Source organism: Syngnathus typhle, linkage group LG9 (genome assembly GCF_033458585.1).
Source record: "Syngnathus typhle isolate RoL2023-S1 ecotype Sweden linkage group LG9, RoL_Styp_1.0, whole genome shotgun sequence".
NCBI classification, from domain to species: Eukaryota; Metazoa; Chordata; class Actinopteri; order Syngnathiformes; family Syngnathidae; genus Syngnathus; species Syngnathus typhle.
In genome coordinates this window covers 8364115-8384462 of record NC_083746.1, presented here as the reverse complement: position 1 = coordinate 8384462, position 20348 = coordinate 8364115, and the positions used below count along the sequence as shown (strand labels likewise).

The following is a 20348-nucleotide window of genomic DNA, read 5'->3' as shown; positions in this document are numbered from 1 at the left end:
AAACATGTTTCATTTTTACTCAATACTGCAAAACAATATGATGTGATTACAAGTCAATTTGGACAATATACGGAGCAGTCGATGACTGTATTCCGGAACAATAAAGCGCAAAGAAACTCAACAAGCACCAATCAAAAGTCTTCAGAAAGGACATTAGCGCACAAACGCCGCAACATTCCACCGAAACAGCAGGTGATGCGGTGAAGAAAATAAGAAAAGTACCAACACCAAAGTGGCAATTAAGTATTTTCCCATATGCATGCGTCAAATATGTAAAAAAAAAAAAAAAACCACCCATTTTTTTGCGTCAGCCGTGCAAATCTATGCAAGTGACAAATTTAAACTGTTATTAAAATGACTAAACACAATTTTTCTCACTATTACTTTGTTGTTAGCTCATGCTTGCAGTTTAATATTAGATGTTTGTTTTTCTTTGGACTAAAGAACTTACACTCGGACCAAACACTCATTTACCGAGTCTGTATCGTTTCCTTCTCTCAAAATGCGTAGGATCCGTGAATATAAAGTCAAATATTCATTGCAAAAGTTAAACAGCTGGACAAACTTTCTCCCGCACTGGTAAAGGCTCATTGCCAAAGCACTCGTGGCTTTAAGTGCGCACATTATGCTCGCTGATTTCCATCCAGGCTCACCAATGGCTCGCACCCTATTCACAAAATTGCTCACATTTCCTAAGCTTCCATTACTGTTCACAGCAACCTGCTGCTTTTAAAACCTTAAAACACACTTTGCAGAATAAAGCCAATTTTATATGGCATTAAAACCACACACATTTCTGCTTCTATATGTTCAAAGTGCCGCCATAAAGAGTTTATATTTGGACCCATAACCACATCACAGACATACGGTAGGTAGATCCTTAATAAACTTTTCTTTCAAACCTCAATGTCCCGATTAAACCCTCAAACCTCTTACTGTAGAGTGCTTCAGAGGTTCCAAACCCTCAATCAACAAAGTATTATTATTGTTCACCCCCCCTGACCTGCACTACCCATCAACACATCAGAACAGTAAATGTAGAAGTGACACATTGAGTCGCTTCCCATCACTTTTGTTCAGTCAAGCATGGGACGATGTAATGGAATGGATTGTCGTAAATTTCATCTCTGTCAAGCCAGTCTCCTTAAGCCCTGATGGAGGCCAACCATCTGCTGGTGGGAATTTGACCATATTTGGTCCAGAGTTCACTTGACATAAACGAGGGATGGGGAGAAGAGAAGAGCCGTTTATGACTTGAATACATCAGCGGCTATACAAGCAACTAAATATTAGTCCAAAACTTGGAACACCATTCACACTCACGGTGGTATCTTTCTGAACAGAATCGTTCAACTTGATTTAAGAAGACGCAGCTTAGCATGGGAAAAAAAATCGTGACCTCCAGCATTCGTTCTTCTTGACAGCTGTTGCCTATTTGTTTATGCTCTTTAGCGCCACTGGAATTCAAATGAATCGATGCTAGCTGTTGAATCTTTAATGACATTTTGACATTTAACACCTTGCTCTCCACACTTACTACAACAGCGACTAAAAAGGGACTCATTTACTAAGCTCAAGTGGAGCTTAGAGGATATTAGCTTTTTTTTTTTGGCCACAACTGTGACAGATGTAACTGGCTTTACGAGGACCATTCGGAAGGTAACATTAACAGCAAGCCCTGTTGAAACCCTGAGATAAATCTCTGAGGGCTTCAGCAATAATGGGTGCCGGTTTAAGTGGCTGGGGTTATTTCAGGGCATTACAAGTTGGGCAGTAAAGACCTTGTTAACGGGTACTTAAACATCTGTACACAAATCTCTTCTCGCGGGTCGTGGCTCATCTCCATACTGACCTCCGCAAACTACAGTGGTTCAAAATCACTGTGGCGTAATGGCGGCGTTCATAAAACTCATCTTCCCTTTAAACCAAGACCGACTAATATATGGGCAGTTCAGAACCACCTGAGTATAGAATAGGGGTGGACCCGTGGGCTGAACTGGATTTTTTTTTTAATGAACAGATGGGCTGAGTTATAGATATATTCTGTTTTTAATGTCAAGGATAGGTGAGGATGTAAACAGAAGCAACACAAGCTAGGCAGCAACACCACAAGAAAATAAAACTGCTTTTTTTTTTTAGAGAATCACAGCAATTTTCCTACAGATATAGGAGACCAGGGTTTAACTACAACTACTATTGTGTACTGCATATGCCATTAGTACAATTTGACTTCCAGTGGCGCCATGCAAATTAGAAGTGTAATGGTGGTGAACACGAGTGGACCGCGACTGCAAATTGCCCTCATTTGCATTCAATAAACGAGAGCGTAGAAGATTGTGGATGGCTGAAGGGTTAACTGTAGATGCCACATCTCCATAAAAGTTGAAATGTTCAACTGCCTGTTTGTACTCGACAAGATGACTCGGGATGGATTGAATAATTCAAGTTTACGGTGGTGATCAAACCAATTGCTGCTTTTTTTGTGACCAATTGTGATTGGCAGTTGCCATCTTACCTGGTTCTTCAGATCCAATTTGGGACACGGACGGCCCCCGTTAAAAGCCTTCTCCCTCAGCCACTTGGATCTGACCTTCAGCCCGGGGCCGCATGATGAACTGCAGGGCGACCACGCCGACCAATCGCTGAGCTTACAGTCGAGGGGGCACGGGATGTGGCACAACTCCACCGTGTAGCCTGCGAATGGAACATTGGCACACACGAGCGAGAGAGAAAGAGAAGTTGAACTCGCACTTGGGTGACAGCTTCATTATGGGTCACCTAAATAATTTCCTCACATTGGCCTGTGCTCTGGCACACTTGCTCACTGTGACCAAGAAGTAATTATCAGACTAATGAGTGTTATTCTGCTCAACTGTGCCATCGCGGCAATGTGAAACTTTTACAATGCCCATTATTCTTACCCAAGCTATATTTCGTAAGTAATTGGGGCTTTTTTTTTTAAGTCTTACCGGTCTCTGTACACAGCGTCGGCTGGACCAGGCGTTCTTGCTGATCGATGCAGGCCACAGCTCTGTAACGTAGACCCTGACCACACTCCTTTACTTCCTGGTGGCTCATCCAAATGTGCAGCGACCCCGGAGTGGAAGGTTCGCGGAGGATGCAATCAGACCAGTTCCCGAAAGGTTGGGACAAGTACTCCTCACAGGGACAAGGCTCTTTCTCTTCGAGAGGATATAACGCCTCATTCAGGCAATGTTCCTTCTTTTTGCTGCGACCTGATGGATGACAGACAGCATGGTGAAAAGATGATTTCAAATTGTTTGCTCACAAACTGACCAGGAGTTTTGTTTGACATACTGTGATTATACTATTTTGGAAAATAACCACATAGTATTAACACAGCAAGGAGCAAGATCACCGATGTCTTTGAAGCGTATTCTTCTGCATACTGCTTAGTTGGAAAGTCATATTTGACATTCAAAAATGATCAATCACTTTGAATTGCAATATCTTTAAAAGTATTGCGCAAGCTATGTCCGTTAATTGCGGCTACAAAAAGGTCTTAATTCTCAACAGGCGAATATATCATAAGACAAATCTTGATGCCTCAACAGCCGGTCGTCTTTTTTTTTTTTTTGTAGACGTCAAATAATGCTTTTTATGAAATGGAACATTACAGTATACGCCATTTCTTTTCTCTTGAATACCATCTGCTCTGTCTGAAACAATCATTCCAACACAACTAGTGTCGGAGCCAGGCTGTCGATGCAACTACACACACTCACAAAAACATTTGGGAAATCGGGCTTTCGGGTTAGGATGAACCTAAAATGCACCATATAACTTTTCCAGCAGAAAATGCGACTTCCTCAAAACTTTTGAATGTCCAGCTGTTCGCAACCTTCTGCTCTATAACAAGAACTACTAAACTGCGTGTTTGAAATATAAATGATTGAGTCAAATTAAAGGAATCAAAACGGAAGGAAATACAGCAATCAATAAACCAATCATCCTTTCATTTCTAAACCGTGGTTTCTCAGTGATGGATATATAATAAACATATTCAGACGAGCGGGCTGTTATTGACTTTTTCACTTAAATCTCCAAATTGTTAGCAAGAAGTGACAACACATTCACAGAAAGCAACAGGAGTGAATAGAAAAAGATGCCTGCGTGTTTTGCTTTAGTTGATGTGTGACAAAGGCTTTCAGATGTCTATAATTTGGTGTCAACCTATGATTGTCGGTGTGCCGTCGTTTCACAGTAGCAATCCGTCTCAGAGAAACACTATTATTTACCACTAAAGCAACGTTTTAAATTTTCAATTAGGGGCAACATGTAGGGGGCAGGGGATGGTTTTCATAGCGTATTCATACAATAAGAAACTAACTACTTGACCACCTGATTAATTTCACAAGTAGCTCCATCGTTGAACGAAGAAATAGAGTCATGATATTTAAACGTTACAACAGCCCTAAACTGCACCACTTGTATGCGACCCTCAGGGATGACCTACCACCCAACTCTGGCACATTTTAATGAATTGGATTCATAGAGCATTACAAGAAGAGACAGGGTGTGTTTACAACAGCCCCTGTGGCACTGGCTCAAATATTCATGAAGACAAATAGTACCCAGCCTGCTCTGCAAACACAGCATGTATTCCAATTCGGCCATCTGTGTTGAAATCAGGGATTGCATACTATTTAAGACTCAATTTTGATAACGACTGGGAAAGTAGAAAGTTCAGCTCGATATTGGAGGGGGTGAACATTTTTGCTCCTTCAACTCCAATTCAATCCACTCTTACCTGTGAGTGAGCGCTTGCGACTTTGGAAGCCGCCACATCCCGTGCACTCGGAGAACTTGGACCAAGCCGTTAGAGTGCAGTCATCCTTGCATGGCACTCGACACGCTCGGATCTGAGTAGGCAAAGGACCGGTGGCCCAGCGCAGGCACTCTGTCAAATTGGCCGCCTCATCATCCTCCCCGACGCAACTGAGTCCTGTTGATATGGAAGAGGAGAAGAAGCGGCTGATTACATTTGACCTTATGTAACTGCATTCGCTCTGTCGTGAAAACTATTTATTTAATTGATTGCATTCCACTTGAACTTGCAGCATTTCCATACAAGTTATTAGCTCACTGATTCAACCCCATTGTCCTTTTCTTGGCAGATTCCAATGCTGGAAAAAGTGAACTCTCAACTCTATTTTCGATGGAATTTGTTCAGCTGCAAGGTTGCCCAAATCCACACGTGTGGTATTTCACATCAGCTCAGCCACTGACAGGGATCATCTTTAATTATACACGAATTTAGAAAGGTGATAAGTTTGGAGGAAGTGCTGAAAGGACACTTTTGGAAAAGGCTTCTACTCCACAATCTCCACATTTTGGGGAAGAAATTTATTGAATTACTCTACATCAAATAAAGTTTCTCTCCATTTTATATACGCCAGAGCCAGTTACATTCTCCATCGTAATTTGTAATAATAATCAAATTTTATCTTTATGTTAATCCAACTATTCATACTGTGTGTCGTTCAAAAGCGTCACATATGTAAACACGCTATGGCGCCAAATTATGCATAACTTTAATTTTATTGGCGCAGCCTTCTACTCACTTCATTGTTTTCATACCCCTGGTACATTCTAAGTTGCCTCCAAGTGTCTGAAATGTCACAGGTTATTAAACGCAGGCATTTTTAATCATAATGAAAAGGTGAATCGCTAAAGGTCGGAGACGATTGCCCTACACCTGCTAACGCTTCATTCGTCTTTCCTTACCGGAAAAGGTGCATTGAATCGCTTAAAAAAATGTAGATCAATTATAAAGTTAAGTGGAAGAAAGCGAGGCGGAATTTTCCAATTTTTTTCAAAGTGGCAGATGTCATAGTCATTACTGTAATCGAGCGGGCATGAAATGATGTGGTTGTCATTTTTGACAACTCGATCCTCAGAAAAGTCCTTGTTAGGGCAAGTACGTCCTTAATACGGACGCTTTGCCACTTGAAGCGCTTTGGTGTCTGGTTACGGGACAAAAGCTTCAAGTTTTGCATTTGACACACATGAAGGTCACAATCAGTTCTGCACAATCAAACCAGAATTTGTGAGGCAGGAAATATGCTTGCAAAGAAAGCACTTATTTTAGAGCATTTTTATGCGTATAACCAAGCCGGTCATCCTGGTTGGCTCAGGTAATTAAGTGCATCCGCAGTGGCACGTCTGGTTGTTGCTGGAGTCAATAGAACTTCTTCTGCAGCACAGCAGATGCATAAAAACTATTGAATATTGCGAAAACTGCTTTCCTTGTAATCATCTGCAATTAGTCTGTAAGAGTGATTCTTTTTTTTCGTGCTACAAGATAAGTTATCTTTCAGTCTGTAATGTGCCCGTGGCTGTCGGGCTTGCTCCATTAATAAGGAACCGGTGACGTGATGAGATGGTCACGACAACAGACAGAAAGATTCTTATTATTATACTCTCAGGACAAATTGCCTGCCTGTTTTATGGCTCCATCAGTTGTTTGTTAAAGGAGCCGTTATGACCGTTAGGACTCATTAAATAAGGACAGTTAGTAGTGAAAGACAAATACTTGTGGAATAACAAAAAGACTCGCCTCTTGTTTCCAAGCCGTTTCCGCAGGATTCTGCTTTTCCAGATAAGCTACGTTGGATGGATTCAGGAACCAAGGTACAGGCGTGCCATTTGTGTATCCTCCACCTTAATGGAAAAACAACAAAACAAAGACGGGAGGATAACTGCTAGCTTGGAAAGCCTCAAGCAGCATCGAAGGCCTTCGACATTGTGTTGGTTCAGAATGAATCATCTGGGCCCTTTTTCATCTCAATGCACAAAAACAGGAGCTAGACAATAATACCAGCGGTAGAAAGGAAATGCGTTCAAATTGTATTCTGTGAAAGCAAAATTGCCGTGTGCTCCTTTTGGGAACACTGCGGGAATAAATGTAAGCAGAAAACCTTGATGATTTTTCACATTTGTTTTGCTTTACCTTTTAACTATTTTTGGCTGACAATCTGGGCCACTTGTTACCAACATGCCAAAAGCATAATAAATAAGACAAAAAACAACAACACCCTTGTGTTAAAAGTAAACAAAATATTTTTCTTATGCCCAAATGGCTTTTTATGAAGTTTATAGCCAATTATGTGTCTTGGCATCAATTCAATGATTTACCTGTAAATTGGACATGACCGGAGTGATTCACAGTCCCTCTCTTCATAAAGAGTGTCAGGGCACTCTTGGCCTCCATTAGCAGACTTCTGAATGATAGTCCGGTACCGAGACTGTGTGGCAGAAGTAGCATTTTCTGTTGGGGGAAAAAAACAACAACAAATAACACAGGTTTTGGAAAAGTGTGAAATACAGACCGTAAAATATCAAATATTATGGATCATCAGTGCCGAATCATAATTGGTACTTAAAGGTTTGTCTTTCCAACTTTGACTTCTCATCCAATCAATTGCATAATACGCAATGATTTTAGAATATCTTTTAAACGCGTCAACCACATTCCAATGAATCCACAAAAAGATGTCTATCAAGAGAAGTACTCCATCAGATCCACACTATATTTTTATGTGATCCAAACATCTCCAGTTAGTTGGTTCTAAATCTATATTAAAAACTAAACCAATCCTGAAAATGTATTCAACTCACACAATGGATGGCTTGTTCAAATGGTAAAAACAAAAAAAGAGCCAAAACAATAAATTAATAACATAGAAAATTAAGCAGCTTTTAGATCAATTTGACTTTCCATGTTTTTGCCTATTTCAACCATTCTCAAAGTCAAAACTTTTGAGTGCATGATTCCTAAACAAGTATCGTCCAAGCTGATTGATAATAATTAGTGTGCCTGTGTATGACTTTAATTTTGTGCAACAAACATTCCTTAATTTCTGGACATACGACATAACGACCACAGACTAATCACCACACATTAAAAATGGTCAAATGAAATGTGACTGCATCATCAGCAGCTCAATGAGCCAAAGAATATTTATAGAGATGAGTTGCTGGCGCAATTGTTTTGAATATTTATTTTTCCATCAAGTATCTTTTTTTAGTAATCCATAAGCCAATGTAATATTTTATATATTAGTGAAGGGGGGAAAAAAAAATCAATGGCGCATGAGGCAGGGTAATCGTTTGGAGAGACACTCAAATATCCAAATGCATTTTTGAATTTGAGTTAGATATAGAATTTCACTCCATGATTCAGAAACAGTGGTTTGCAAGATGAGCCATTATTTGGCCAAATTTTCACTTTGACTTGTGAGCGATACAAGCGGTGTACACATTTACACAAATAAATTAAAAGGTATATATTGTATATTCGCTACGAAACATGACAATGACATTAGAGCATCTTACCGAGTCACTTAGTCAATTCTTATTCGTTTTGTGCCTGCTTGAAGAACTAGCACAAATGTTTAAAAGGCAGACTACACAGTAATCGTGTAATTTTTCTCATTATAAAAAAAAAAAAAAACATTTTTTTCTGGGCGGGGTGACGAGAACCGATTAATGGCATTTCTATTCATTTTAGTGGGAACATTTGTTTAACATACTAATATTTTAAATTACGACCATGGTCTCTAAACAAATTAAACTTGTATCTCAAGGCACACGTGTACGGGTCACAAAACACAAACATAATAAAAATGTGGTATGAATTGGTTATAGTATAAACTATACACATGACCCTGAAAATGATGGAAAAATAGTGCAAATACTTCAGTTCACACACACACAAAAAAAAGGAAACAGCGGTAAATCAAAACCTAGAGCTAAAGTTCAGAATCTCGCCACGGCATTTCTGTAAATCCATCCATCCATTTTTTGTAGCGCTTTGTCTCCACGGGGGTCGCGGGCATGCTGGAGCATATCCCAGCCGTCATCGGGCAATAGTACAATTCTCAAATAGGTTCAGTAAAGTATGCTCAAGGCTACCTGGCATGCAGGTTGATGGGCAGGCCGTCCATTCACTGAAGGGTGTCACAATGCAGTCTTTCACGCAGGGAAGAACACAGGGCCGGATCGCTACCGGACGAGCAGAATCTGGGCATCTGCACGCACACATAAACAGCGCTCCTATATTGTACCCATCCCTCAGGTGATGAGTGATAAATGTTCAGAGTCTTGCCGGTAACACTAACAGGACAGTGCAGTGAAACAAGTGCCCCGTCCTTGACATCACACATCTCCCTGCAGGAAACATGATTGATTATTTGTCCCGCTGCTTGTACGAGCCTAGGCAAAATGTCGACGGATAAAAACGAAATAAATACAATACAGTTGTCTCACGCATGATGTCTAGCAGATTAGGGCCACTTGCTTCTTAGACTTTACATACAATTTAAAGTGTTACGCAATTCTCTTCAAATATGGATTTAGAGACAAATCTTGGAATTTACTTTTTGGGATCGTTTAAAAAAAAAAACACACATCAACATGTATAATTACCATTATAAATTGGAAAGGTTGCCGGTAGAAATTTAATGAGCAGAGCTAAAAAAAAAAAAAAAAAGGGGGGGGGGGAACTGCTTAATCCTCGCATCCATCCATCGATTGTCTCAAGTGCTCATCCTCATTAGTTCGACAAGTTATGCCTGTCCCTGGCATAGAAAGATTAGCAAAGATGAATGTCATAAATGTTCATTTTCACACAAACGAGGTGAAATTGTACCTTTTTTTTCTCGTGGCACCTCTGATCTCTCAAGCACACTAGTGCTGAGAATCGTCACCTTAATTATCGCAATGGCTTCCTAATGAAGTGATGTTATGCGATTGATAAAATCTAATGCCTCCCTAAGGAAACCTTCATTGACTAATTATGGCCAATTGATTACTAACTTGCGATACAAAGCATTATGGCACTTTTACTAATGTTTAATAAACAAAAATCGTCAAAAGGCAGTCTATTGCTTCATGGCAATTCTTTAAACGCTAATGTGAATGTGTGTTTACAAGCAGAGCATCAGCAGTCCACTATTAGCTCCAATAAGACCCTGGGGACTTACGCAGAAAAAAAAAAAAATCAATTAAAGCTCACAAAATGGCTGCTTATTAAACCTGACTAAAGGAAGGTGAGGTAAACACTTCACCAATACGTTCCTTCCGCTTCAAGGACACATTTTTTTAAAGCACATCACTATTATTTAACCACTGAATTCGCTTTGTTTAGGCTGTCAGATCGTTTGTATCGTCTATTTATGACAGGCCGCCGGCAGTGTTTTTGTCAATGCTGCAATTTTGAAGCATTTCAGAATTCACGCGGCTATGTACAGTAAATCATATGCTTCGATGTCTTCATCCACCAGGAGTCCGCACACACAGACATCAGGCGCAGAGCATTTTCCCCAACCCCCTGCTAACTCGACCTGGCAACTGAGATCCAGGTCCCACTTGAGTCTCAGTATGGTGCCACATTCTGCCAGTAGCAGAAAGTCAGGAGGCACAAGGAACCTGATCACAGTCTGCCCAAGTACAAAAAGCGACATGCAACTTTCCTTCCTTAACTTTATCCTCCTTCTCTGTTTTGTAACGATGCATGCCAATAGGCACAGTAATGTGACAACTCCGAAAATCTGGAGATGGGATATATTTAGAGCCGATCAGTTAAAAAAAAACAAAAAAAAAACGATGACATCAACACCTGAGTAGAAGATGCACTGATCTTTTTCATCTATTTAAACAATGTTCTATTTTTTCCAGTCAGGAAAATAAGTGACATAAGTAAGCAAATAATGCAATTATTATCATATATGAATAATAATAATCCAGCCATAAAAAGCAATGCATCATAAGTGATGAATGAAGCAAAGCATGGTGGTTTTACATTAGCATCTACTCGGCTAAAGGACAACCTGTTGCTACATTGTCAACTTTTCATAACAACTGCTGTGTAGGAGGTAGCACAGGGGTAAGGGGTAAAAATCCTTTCTATAATTCAGTTTGGAGCACTGTCAATAATATATGGAGCTAAGGAAGGGCAAAATGTTATGAATTATGTATGCACCTTCCTGACGCCAGCATTAGCATTGTAAAAATAACACGGTTTGGAATTGCCTTGTTTAGAGTAGTACCAATGGTAAAAGAATAAATGAAAAGGGAAATACACAAAAGTCAAGGAAGGAAAATTCCTCTGAGAATCATTTAAAATCCCAAAAATGAAACAAATATGCCAAATATCCTAAATGAGCAAAAATAAATCGAATCCCCACACAATTTACATGTTCACATGGGACTCCACAATCTAATTCCTCATACTTTAACAAAAGAAAAACTAAGCGGTTTGTATATAAATGTCAAAATCCTTTCAAAATACAGTTTAGATTTAAAAGAACAGAAAGAGCATGTTGCACATCCTACCTTTTGCTGACAACAGATCCACCATTCACCATCTTCATGCAAGTGACTTTACGAATTTGGACTCCCATAGCACAAGTGGCGGTGCCATTCCGGAAGTAAGTTCGGTTGTAATCCGCACTATCATTAATGCAGGGCCCCCATATTGAAGCCTCCCAATAGAAAACCAAGCAGGGATGGTCATTGCAAACTCTCCACTCCTCCAAAGCTGGAGCTCCTGGACACTCTTTCCCATCTGGGTCAAACATACATATACAGAGGTTGCTTTAATGCACGTCAGGTGAATGCATAAACGAGGTAAAGCCATCAAGATGCATTCTAGTAACCCAAATCATCTTTCTCCATTGAAATCAATGGGAATGACATTAAACCATTCCAGCATTCCCCAAAACAGCAACCCGCCCAAATTTGAAACATATTCTACGAAGGAAAATTGCCCTCTATGAAACTGTACTTTATAACACATCTATTAATATCATATTTGAGCAGAATATGCCAACAAAAATAAATTTGCATACGATTAAGTTATTGGCATTCTTTCTTTTATGCAGAGGCGTAGCCAGGAATTTTTCCAGTAGGGGCGCACGCCCACAGGAAAAAAAAAATCGAACATCACCCACGCCTTTCGCTGATCTCTAAAACAACATCCGGGTCCGGGAGGCAAACGGTGAATGGATAACATCGCGCACATAGAATAGCGCAAGCACATTCGCGCAAGATCGAAAGAAAAAAACGCCATGAAAATGAAGAATCGAAAGAGCTCGATTTTTTTCAACCGGGGCGCAGGGAGTCCTAACCGGGGCGCCGCCCCGGCTCGCCCCGGCTTGGCTACGCCTCTGCTTTTATGCATGACCGGATCACTGAGGTTGCAGTACAATTCTTTCTCAGAAAAACGACACAAAAGTCTGTTCCAGGGATCGATAGGGAAGCACCTACCTATGTGTTCTCTTTGTGCCCTTGACACTTTACATCTTGGGAACATTCTGTTCCCGGTTTGGCCTTGACTAAGGGACAAACATTTACAATGGACTCCAGCATTTAGCCCTACTGCAAGGAAATGGGGGGGGGGGGGCATATTAGCACTGTGAGAATTTTACTTGTGGCAGAATGTCAGACATATTCCCAGTTGGTTTCTGGCTCCACCAGTCATTGTCACATTTAACATTTGGAGCCTCTTCTCAAGGTGTCGTTAGGGCTAAGCAGTGAAGGTTTGGGCGACAAAATGATCACCTCGCCGTTTGCTACCGACAGATGGAGAGGTGAGCTGGAAATGTGCAAGTGGGGAGAAAAAGTATGCAGGGTTCCGCCTTACCTTTTCCAGGGAGGGCCAAGACAGTACGAGTGCGACTTTGTCGACCCTCTGCTGTTTTCGAAGCACAACTGTGTGAGCAGGGGGACCAGGAGGACCAGAGGCTAAGAACGCAGTCGGCAGGACAAACCACCTCGCAAGGCGCCTGCGTCGGTGGAGGGTTTTCCGTGCAGTACGTCGTGGGCACATCCTCGCCTGGATATGAGAAGTAAATAAGACTTGAAAATAAATGAAACTGCAGATGTACTGCAGTTTTTACAGCGTGTCCTTCATCCTTTATCTTGCACTAATAAAATATTCATAACTGCTCCCAGTTAACTATTAGCTATGATTCTTTCTCACAATTCTGTATAGCATGTTTACAAAACCTTCACATAGAGCAGCTTCAATGGTTTTATTTGAACGTATTGAAAAAGAAAATGTTTTTAATCAATCACAACCCAAGGGCACATTTGACACAAATGTGTTCTTTTATTTCCACTCCAGGATATTCTCCTCAGTGTAAGAGAAGAACAGTTTAGAGAGCAAATGTGGGGATCACTTCATTACACACATACGGACGACTCCTTAGGGAATTTTGGAAACCCTTTGTCCATAAAGCGACACTTTTCTCACTCCAGCTACTAAAATAGCTACGGTGTTTACAGTGAAGCTATTAGTCGACTGAAGGCACTCATAAAATCCCATCGGTGACATCAGGGCAACGGCCTATGGCAATTATATAGTGAACAACAACTTCTGACCAGTTTAGAATTGATTTTATTACGTCTAGTTTCACAATGAACAAATAGAATATGTCAGCTCATAGAAAACAACATTTAATTGCTTGAGGCCTGTATGTGAATATGCAAAAATTAATTACACATCAATCTATTTATGCGGAAATGATTGGAATACAAATAAACAAAGGAAATATGCGAGCGTTAACATCTAAAGTCACAACTTGGGTGTGTGAAAGAAGAGACACCACGGGTGGGGGAACTCTGCAAATAGATGGCTGCCCTGAGGTCCTTTTGAAATATTAATACAGGGAATGGTAGTTGCTGCTCTTTTCAGATAATACCGCCGCTACCTATTGAAATGATTTTTGTTCTGCTCGCCCACCCGCCGATGAATCTTTTAACTGCGGTCGTTATAGATAATCCTCTCACCTTTGCCTGAAAGGCAATAAATACACTCAATCCGCTCAGATGGCCCGACAAAGCTACATTGCAAAATGAGGCACTTTAAAATAAACTGCGGTTACTATCAAAAGGGGTCACGGAAAAGCTATCAATTTTTGATGATTATTTATGAGAGGTGGGCTTGATACTCTTACTGTCGTTTAAACAAGTTGCATGATTGTTTCAGATCCAAAAGAGTTTGCTCAGGTAGACGGTAAAAAGCGTTCAGTTGGATTGGGCTCAAAATGAAAACATTCCAAATCGTATAATGTTGGACACTCATCCATGCAAGCTTGAAAGCAATTTCCAAAGCGTGGGATTTTAGGTTTAACTTTCAAGCTTCCACAGTATTTGTGATTGCCAATTAAACTTGAACATCAGAGAGAATGGAGCCTGATAAAGTAGGCCGAGAGTGGATCGACTGAAGCAGACCTGCCCAATCATATCGGCACTGAAACACAATACATACAGTTATGATAAACTCGCTCAATTTGGGATAATGAAGGTGTCAGTACTTGAAATGGTGTGTAATCACGAGTCGTTTCTATCAACAAACAGGCTCTGATGAAGATGTACAGACATTTCACACTGCAGCTGCTGATCCGCGTACACCGAGGACGACGTCTCCTATGTGGAGTGAATTGAATAGACGGCTGGCAAGGCCAAGAGAATAGATGAAGCACAATGTAATTAGGAGTATGGTCGGATTGTATATTGCCAAGATTGAGGCGTTCTCCCGTCAAGTATCCTGGAATAACCCTGCAATGACTCTCTTGGCCGGGCCTCAGAATCAATTTGAAGCCTATGCTGTGAAGCTTTTTGAAATTAACACAATTTGGTTGTAAACAATACAAGTAGACAGAGAATAGTGATGAGCGAGCAAACCATCCATACACTTTTGATTACCGGTAATCAAAAACGAAGCTAATTTATGTCTTTGTTTTTGGAACACCTTCGTTCAATTGTAATAAGGAGCTGCAAGCAAGCAGCACTGCATTAAATTCATTAGAGAAGTGACTCAGCTTTGCACTGAACCCATGTTTAAATTTTGTCTGTAGAATTTATATAAGTTTTATGGTGGCCAAGTTTGACCACACAAAAGTTTATGAATCGGAACAAATTGGGCTTTAATCAGCACCCCAGAATGGAATGTTCTTGAACTTAGCAGTTCCGTCCGTCCATCCATCCGAACCACTTTATCCCAGCCAGCAATCTCTGGGCAGTCGGCACTACTTATAAAAAATAAAAATAAAAAGTGATTCTGCAAGCTCCAAGGGGGGCACTGGAGGTTCCCCCAGAATAAGATATTTCTGGTGCCCTGACGAGAGAGGAGATGGAGGTGCTGGATGAGCAGAAGTTGTTATAAAGATGCTGCAGGGAAGGTCTCCCGTGGCGACAAAGGAGAGAATTCAACTTTCAGTCACGGTCGAAAGCTTGGGGAAGAATTAAGAATATCTCAGGTGAGGAGATCGAGTCAGAAAAGTGCTCTTTTCACATGGAGGTGTCAGCTGAGGTGATCCAGCCAACTAATTAGAATGCCTCACTGGCGCTTTAACTTGTCGTTTTTCATTGTTACACCGACTTGGCTCTGAGGTGGCCTTGACTCTGTGCACTCGGAGGGTCTCACAAGTCAATCAAAAGTGAAACGGCGCTCAACATGTCAGCTATCTTTCACCCGGATTCAAGTTTGCTAATTTCATTCTTTTTCCTCATATCCAACAAGACGCTTTGCCTGTCAAAATGTATCGACTTAAGTGGGTGATGGAGGATGATTAGTTAGCGGATGGGCAACTAATGACGGAAAGAATGAAGAGTGGAAGGAGTTTAGGATGGAGGATATGGAACTTTTGATCATTGAATCTTTTCTGCAACTAATGCAGTGATGGATATTTCATGAATAATTAACAGAATCACATAATACATTTATCACAATGTTGCACATATTACTTGTTGAAATTCTAGTTTAACTGTGGTTTAAAAAAAAAAAAAGAATGATTAATTTTTAATTGAGCTTATGCATAATGAAAGTCAAACTTCTACAAAGTATGAACATTTTTCTCAGTGGTTTACATCATCAATAACGAATGGAAAATAAAAATAAGAATATATCAATACAATAATAATTAGTGCTTATTTGATCATGAGGATAAGTTGTGAGCTGCCCATATAAAAACAACCTCCTTTTAAATAATGTCAGTATTTTATAGTTTAAGAAAGAAGTACCTTCAGCACTGATGCACTTTGCACTTTGGACCGAAGTTCCAGGACCACAAGTGCTTTTGTTGGGTGTACATTCGCCTTGCTGTATTTGCCACAGGTAGCAAGCTGGATCCTCGCAGGGGATGGATTCCACCAGATGAGGGCAGACATCCAGTGGACTGCTGCTGGATGCCCACAGCACCTCTCTTCTCCTTTGTATAAAACCTGGCAGGGAAGACCCAAGGAGAAAAAAGAAAAAATAGAGGTTGGGTGTTGCAATACATAATACATTTGGTATAAACACCAGGACCATAATAATTTTGGAATGTTCATAATATATTTTTTTAGTTTTAGTTTTTAAATTTGGTGGAATCTGAATTTTAAATTATATTTGAAATAGATTTTTTATATTTTATTTTAAACTGTTTTAGTATTGGTTTTGTGCTTTTTTTCCGTTGTGTGCAATTTTAATCCCCCCACACACACCTTGTATACTATACATGCCTATACACACATAAAAATGCTAAAATACTAGAATTTCTGAATGATGTAAATCCAACATCATTTAGCAATATTATTATCAAGCCTCTCCCTCATTTTATTTCAGGCCCATAATTCACTCTAAAGCATGAAATTGTCTTGTAATTGAAGTCATTCTCTTTCAAATCAAATAAATACACACTTTGCTGACTGGACATGACTGAACGGTTTATTCGAAAAGAACCAACTTTAGTAACTATTGAGGCTTTTCAATTCCTGGATGACAAAGAGAAACTTTGGAGATTAAATAATGTAAACTTGCCTCTGACCACTTCTTTGGGGTGTCTCCACTACAGTGGAGCAACAGCCCCATTCATCTTCTGCTATACTCAATTTTAACAAAGACCTGACATTTGGCACAAAGGTCTTACGTTATTTCCTTCCACAGGTGGAACATCTAATCTCCAGGAGGGTCAGAACCTCCACAATACATCCTCCAACAATCTACGAACATGACCCACAGGTTCAGGAGGATGATCCGAGTTGTAGCTTCGGTCTATGAGGAAGCTTAAAGACGAGAGACGGTGTGGATCGATTGCAGCGATGCCCCGCTGCTGAAATCCACACCGCAAAAAAAAATTATTTTGGCAAGGGTGTAACGAAGTGATGTTAATAATTGATATGCCTCTTGGTCATGCTGGTTATTTCAGGCAGGTGAGCTACAGCACTGTGTGAAGATACAGCACTCCTGTCAGTGCCGTGACCTCGAGTAAAATAATTACAAAAGCTCTATTAAATAAACCCCGCAGTCAAAAGTGTTTACATTAAATCACAGTCAAATCTGATAAGAACAGTGAGTCGGGTAGAAGACAAAAAGTATTTACTGCAGGGTAATTCACAGTCTATTGAACAAGTAAACCATACCGCTGACACAGCATTGATATTTTTCGTTTCGTGCTGTATTCCGGCATGATTTTGATTTAGGGTTAATGTTATGTCCACATGCAATTTTGCATGATCAAATGCAATAAGTAAGCAATTTCTGGAAAATTTGCTTCGAGTGTGCCCTCGAGTGCACAACAAATGATTGACATCTCGTCAGTCATGGTTTCTCTCTCTGATTGGTTGTTTTTCCTCAGGCGTGATGGTTTCTTTAAATTCAAATTAGAGGCAAAAGATTGGAAAGTATTTTTCACAGAACAGGGTAGGAAATGCTTTTTTTCATTTTTAAATTGCAAACTTTCCCTTTGGTCTACCTTGAGGGTACTCCATTCCAAGGACTTCAAGCAAACACATTGGAACAATTTTCCAACAGGGCCCACTTCTTTCGATATTGTATGGTTTCCTTCACGTGCTCTGGGTCTACTAAAGCCTCAACATAACGCGTCACTCGAGAAGAAAGATGTGCAAAACAGCAGATGCCGCGTCTTCTACCCAGCAAAATATATTAATGACGCTGTCTGGGAGTCGCGCTTCCGTGGTCCCGTGGAGACCGGTGTGGGCACTGACCTGAACAATCCACACTTCAGTTGTTCCCCGGGGCCCTTTCATGCACATTTACGCACGACAGCGATGAGGTCGCGATGCCCTTTTAGCAGAGCGCTAACACACTGACAGCCTTGAACCGCTCACACATACATGGAGTGTCTGTCTAAAGGCTGCGACACACGTGTTCACCTGCTCCGAAAGGCGGCGAGACAGCCCCATCCTGCTGAAGGCTTCCGGCATGCCAGACGACTGCACGCACTCGGAAAGCATCTTATCCATCTCTTCAAACCTCCTGGGGATGGAGATCTGAGACACCGGCACACTCGCTTTCCGATTTTCCTCAGTCATGGCTCGTTCGTGTGTTGCTTTTTTTTTTCATGGCGGACTTCTCATTTGTAGATCAGACAAAAACTCATATGGTCTCTTAATTGAGCCTTCCTATCTACCTCAGTGTTTGCTGTATTACTGCTGTTATAGTGATTGTTTATTCAGAAGATTGCACACCTCTCAAATGAAATCCTTAGCTTTCGCAACAGCTCTTCGGTTTGTTTAAATTTGCTTGATTACATTGAAAGTACTCAACTCAGTTACCACGAGCAGCTGGCTGTAAATATATAACATGGCAATCTGTTATGAAACTCAGCGGCAAATAGATATTTCCCTACCGCCCGCTAATTTCCATATCTTGCCCATCTGTACAATTATCTGTATCAAGTTCAAGTCATATTAGCTACATATTTAGGGGAGTTCTTTTTTATCAGACGGATTGCTGGATGGATACTGCGAATGTGACTTCAACTATCCATTTTCTGTACCGCTTGTCCCCACGGAATCAAACCCGCACCCTCTGAACTGTGAGGCGGACGTGCTAACCAGTGCCCTACATTAACTTCAGCTAATTTGCAATAATGTATCACATTCAAGTTGCGTCAAGAAAAACAATTACCGATTATCAACTTGTTTGTTTCTCTTAAATTAGCAGACCAGGGAAAGGGTAATCCAATACCTTTCTTCCCCTGTGGATCTTCACAGCTGTCATGTACGCAGGTGCCCCAGGATGACCAGTGGGAGAGCAGGCAGCGATGTTGGCAGGGAATGGAGCAGTTCTTGACCGCCGGGGGGGCTTCTTGACCCGCACACAGTCTGGCAGTCACAGGCCTGGACACTGTGCAAGCATGAGGGACGCAGCTGGTTTAAGTAAAGCTTCAGCACACACAGGAAGTAGCGTGAATGTCTTTACTACGCTACTTGCAAGGATATACAGGACTGCATACCTGTTGTTTGCCTAGAAATGGTTAAAATAGAATAATTGTTGTTGTTTTCTTTAATTGTCTTAGAGCCTCAATAGGCATTTTGTTTCTTAGATTTGAAAATGAGTAACTATTTTAACAAATTGGTACAATTTAAACTTACATGACTGACTCATCTTAATATTCAAATGTATCGTATTTTCCGGACTATAAGCCACTACTTTTTTTTAAGCTTTGAACCCTGCGGTTTATAGTCCAGTGGAGTTTATTTATGGATTTTTCTGATATGTTTTTGATTTATGCATATTCTCTGATGGAAATTAAACATTAAAACACCTGCGGCTTATATATGAACAAAACAGTACTTTTAGCTGGTGTGTCTTATAGTCTGGGAATTATGGCAGGCCTTTTTCCACAACAAATTAATGCTTGTGTAATTTGCGGACAATCATAAAACATCGGTCTTAGATGGTAGAATAATTCTTTATAAGAAAGAATTTCCGCCCTGCCCACAATAAGAGATTTTATTTAATCTAATATTCCAGTTTGATGCACTTCCACACATCAGTGAATATCACATTTCCATTTAAATGAGAGCCCAAAGAGAGATTCAGCAAATGTCCTTCCTGCATAATGTCTTCTTGCCCTGAGTCATTTTACATGGTGTTTGATCTTCTGTGTAGAAATAACATGCATGCTTAAACACATGGATAAAAGCGCATATTACATATTTATCGGCTTTGTTCCCTAAACTGCGGGTGACAATTACGGTGCTGTAGACATCCAACAGCAGCAAACTGTTTTCCGAATAAGTCGCGCTCGAGAAGCGCTCCGCGTTGAAGCCACATCGCTTTACATCACCCGAAGCTGTGCCAGGGTTGTAAACACAGCAGCTTACATATTGATCTTTGTCCCGCACCGTAGAGCACTTCATTGATATACTGCACACTAAAAAAAATAAAAAACAACCTCTGACCTCCAAGCACTGAGGTTATGATATGGAACGAGGTTACTAGAATTTATCTTTTATTTTCCAATTGGACACTTGCCATTAATGTAGGTTTCTGAAATTCTAAATAATAACACTATTGCAGTCTGTTGTAC

General features: G+C 40.5%; 1 protein-coding gene across 3 annotated transcripts in view; it reads right to left on the bottom strand.

Moving 5' to 3' along the window:
- The window catches only part of thsd7ba (thrombospondin, type I, domain containing 7Ba), an 89160-nt gene that overhangs the window by 21343 nt on the left and 47469 nt on the right, over positions 1-20348 (bottom strand). For 2 of the 3 annotated variants that reach the window (XM_061287714.1, XM_061287716.1), the window contains 11 exons: positions 19001-19159; positions 16051-16251; positions 12668-12859; positions 12292-12402; positions 11359-11590; positions 8938-9053; positions 7159-7291; positions 6581-6684; positions 4772-4966; positions 2970-3236; positions 2516-2694 (listed from right to left, as the gene is read on the bottom strand). In XM_061287714.1, coding sequence (XP_061143698.1) covers positions 2516-2694; positions 2970-3236; positions 4772-4966; positions 6581-6684; positions 7159-7291; positions 8938-9053; positions 11359-11590; positions 12292-12402; positions 12668-12859; positions 16051-16251; positions 19001-19159 — 1889 coding nt within the window. The remainder of the gene's footprint in view (positions 1-2515; positions 2695-2969; positions 3237-4771; positions 4967-6580; positions 6685-7158; positions 7292-8937; positions 9054-11358; positions 11591-12291; positions 12403-12667; positions 12860-16050; positions 16252-19000; positions 19160-20348) is intronic. The other variant, XM_061287717.1, reaches the window with a different exon arrangement.